The sequence below is a fragment of the Protobothrops mucrosquamatus genome, unplaced genomic scaffold, assembly GCF_001527695.2.
Source record: "Protobothrops mucrosquamatus isolate PMUCROS unplaced genomic scaffold, P.Mucros_1.0 scaffold3044, whole genome shotgun sequence".
NCBI lineage: Eukaryota > Metazoa > Chordata > Lepidosauria > Squamata > Viperidae > Protobothrops > Protobothrops mucrosquamatus.
This window is the reverse complement of record NW_015389057.1, coordinates 119,690-121,999: the sequence shown is the minus strand read 5'-3', so window position 1 is coordinate 121,999 and position 2,310 is coordinate 119,690. Positions and strand designations below refer to the sequence as shown.

Sequence of the window (2,310 nt, the reverse complement as noted above, 5' to 3'; positions counted from 1 at the left end):
CCCTATAGGTGACAAGATGCTTTCCTCATATTCACAGATGTATTCTATGCAACAGAGTTGGCCACATGCCCAAACAGCTTTCATTACAGAATGATTGACTACAGGAAAGGCACAGGAGGGAATTAATAACTTGCTGCTGACTCCTGTCCACTGGCAGATTACTGATTCAGTGGCTCATACTTTCCCAGAGATCTGCCCATCAGTTTCTTGCTAGCTTGCTCCTTGGCAGTAGGGCTGGGTTTTGTTCTGGATCATTCCTGAAATGACCTTATTTCAACTGAGGTCACTGTTAGCAGTACATCTGTGTAAGAAAGGAAGGGAAGGGAGCACTCACTGATAAACTTTCAAGATGGACCAGCACTGGCTTGGTGGGGCCTGATACATTTGGTTCCTCTTTGCTTTTGATCTTAATGATCATAGACATAAGATGTTCCCTGCCACAAGGCATGTGGATGCACAGCATGTCATGTATTTTCCTGGGCCAATTCCTCAGGGCAGGGAGTCTGGTTCTGGGGCTTTAGTAGATGCATGACAGGCTGTGGTTGAGAAGAAACATTATGTTGTGGGTCTAATGTGCCATGTCCTGCTGCTGCATGATACAAATGTTTCTTGTACTGCACAAACATGCAGACCTTAAGAACAATGGCCAGCACGTTCTTCCCCATGAAGATACCAGAGACACGAATGTCCCGGAAGAATAACATATTACTTCCCCTGATGAAGATTGTGGTGATATTGATTGTAAGCATGCTCAGAATTGGGTACAGCATCATGCGGTGCGGCACGATGCTGATTCCTTGCATACTAATTTCACACAGCGACACACAAGGCAGAATCAAGAGGAGGATGTAGCAGTAGAAGAACATCAGGCCTTCGGCCCAGATAGGTAATCCTTTCTTCTGAGGCTCCCAGAGATTGGCCTGAATGTCCAGCACATCCAGCATGTCGACAATGACCCAGAAGAGACGATTGCGAAGATCCTCCTTTTTCTTGAACGTCCTGACGTACTCCATATGCTCTGTAGCCACCAAAAGCACATAGAGGGCTGGGATGCAGATTGACAGCAGAAGGGTCAATGCTTTGCGGGCCATGAGATCCAAACTTTTCCTGTCAGCCTTATAGTTCTGATAAATGAAGTAGACTTTGATTTCCAGCACGAAGACATACAGGAACCAAAGGATCATGGCATAGCCTCGCTTAGCAGTCCTCACTTCAGCCCCAACCCAAACAGCAACATACCTGAGCACCAGCAGGAAGCAGATGTCTCCAACTGAGACCATGATGCAAATTGCCAATTTCCTCGAACCCTGGTTCTGTTCCACCAGATAAGCATCCATCAGCACCATGCTGCTCATGATGAGTGTAGTGGATAGGCAGACATGGGGTTTGTTAATAGGAGGGGGAGGAACCATTCTGAAACACACAGTACACATATTATTAGTCCAACAGAATTTCTGTGCAGCCATGGCCATTCTCTATGCTCATTGTTAGCACTGTGTATTCTATAGCTTCAGCATGTGTGGGGTGTCAGCTAACTGTATCTCTTCATCTAATATCCCCATAGTTGAATAACACACCTTAATATGTTTTTAGCTCCCAAAGAAACTGTATAGATATAACATTCAAGCTATGGAAACTGAACATGGACCTTTAATTCAAGGTTTAATGCATGTACTAAACACACACACTCTATGCCAAACTTTCAGATATGAACATAGTAGTATTGTGCTTTCAGTACTTAGAAAATATTGTAAGCTTCCTTTTCCCTCTGTGCAATATGGGAAAAATATGGATATAACTGATTTTCCTTCTATCACTGTATTCCCAAAGGCCTCCCATCCATCTGGACAAACTTTGGGAATTCCATGAGGAGAAGCTATAAGTGAAAATGGTCTGATCCCTTTTCTAACCACCATCTAAACTTGAATTTCACTGAGAGATCACTCTCTTCAGTAAAGCCTTGATCATGATCCAAATCTTTGATTTTAATAAAAACATGTTCTAGTGATGGATGGATCCCTGATTGAGATTACATTTTATGGAGATGTTTTGCAGAATCAATGACATCAAATTCTCAAGTTGCCAGCACAAGTTGTTAATTCTACTGTGGCCTCAGAAATGTGCTTTACAGAACAGATTGTGAATAAAATTCAAGTTCTTATGTTACATGTGCTCCCAAATTCAGTTTATTGTCCCTCATTCACACCCTGTCAGACACACAGATCTTGTAAACCCTCCCCTTGCTTTCTCCAAATGGGTGCAGCGAGAGTGGACAAGATACACACCCCCAGTCAACAGCTGGGAAATAAC

The 2,310-nt window shown here is 43.3% G+C and overlaps 1 protein-coding gene across 1 annotated transcript; it reads right to left on the bottom strand.

The window, feature by feature from the left end:
- Nucleotides 1-358: 358 nt before the first annotated feature.
- LOC107296940 (transmembrane protein 121-like) lies at nt 359-1,412 on the bottom strand. Its single transcript, XM_015826296.1, has one exon. It carries the CDS (start codon nt 1,410-1,412, stop codon nt 465-467), a length of 948 nt encoding a protein of 315 aa, XP_015681782.1. The 3' UTR covers nt 359-464.
- Between the last annotated feature and the right edge of the window lie 898 nt (nt 1,413-2,310).

Coding starts and splice junctions, on each gene's coding strand:
- LOC107296940 (XM_015826296.1), bottom strand. CDS start 1,412: ATGGTTCCTCCCCCTCCTATTAACAAACCCCATGTCTGCCTATCCACT.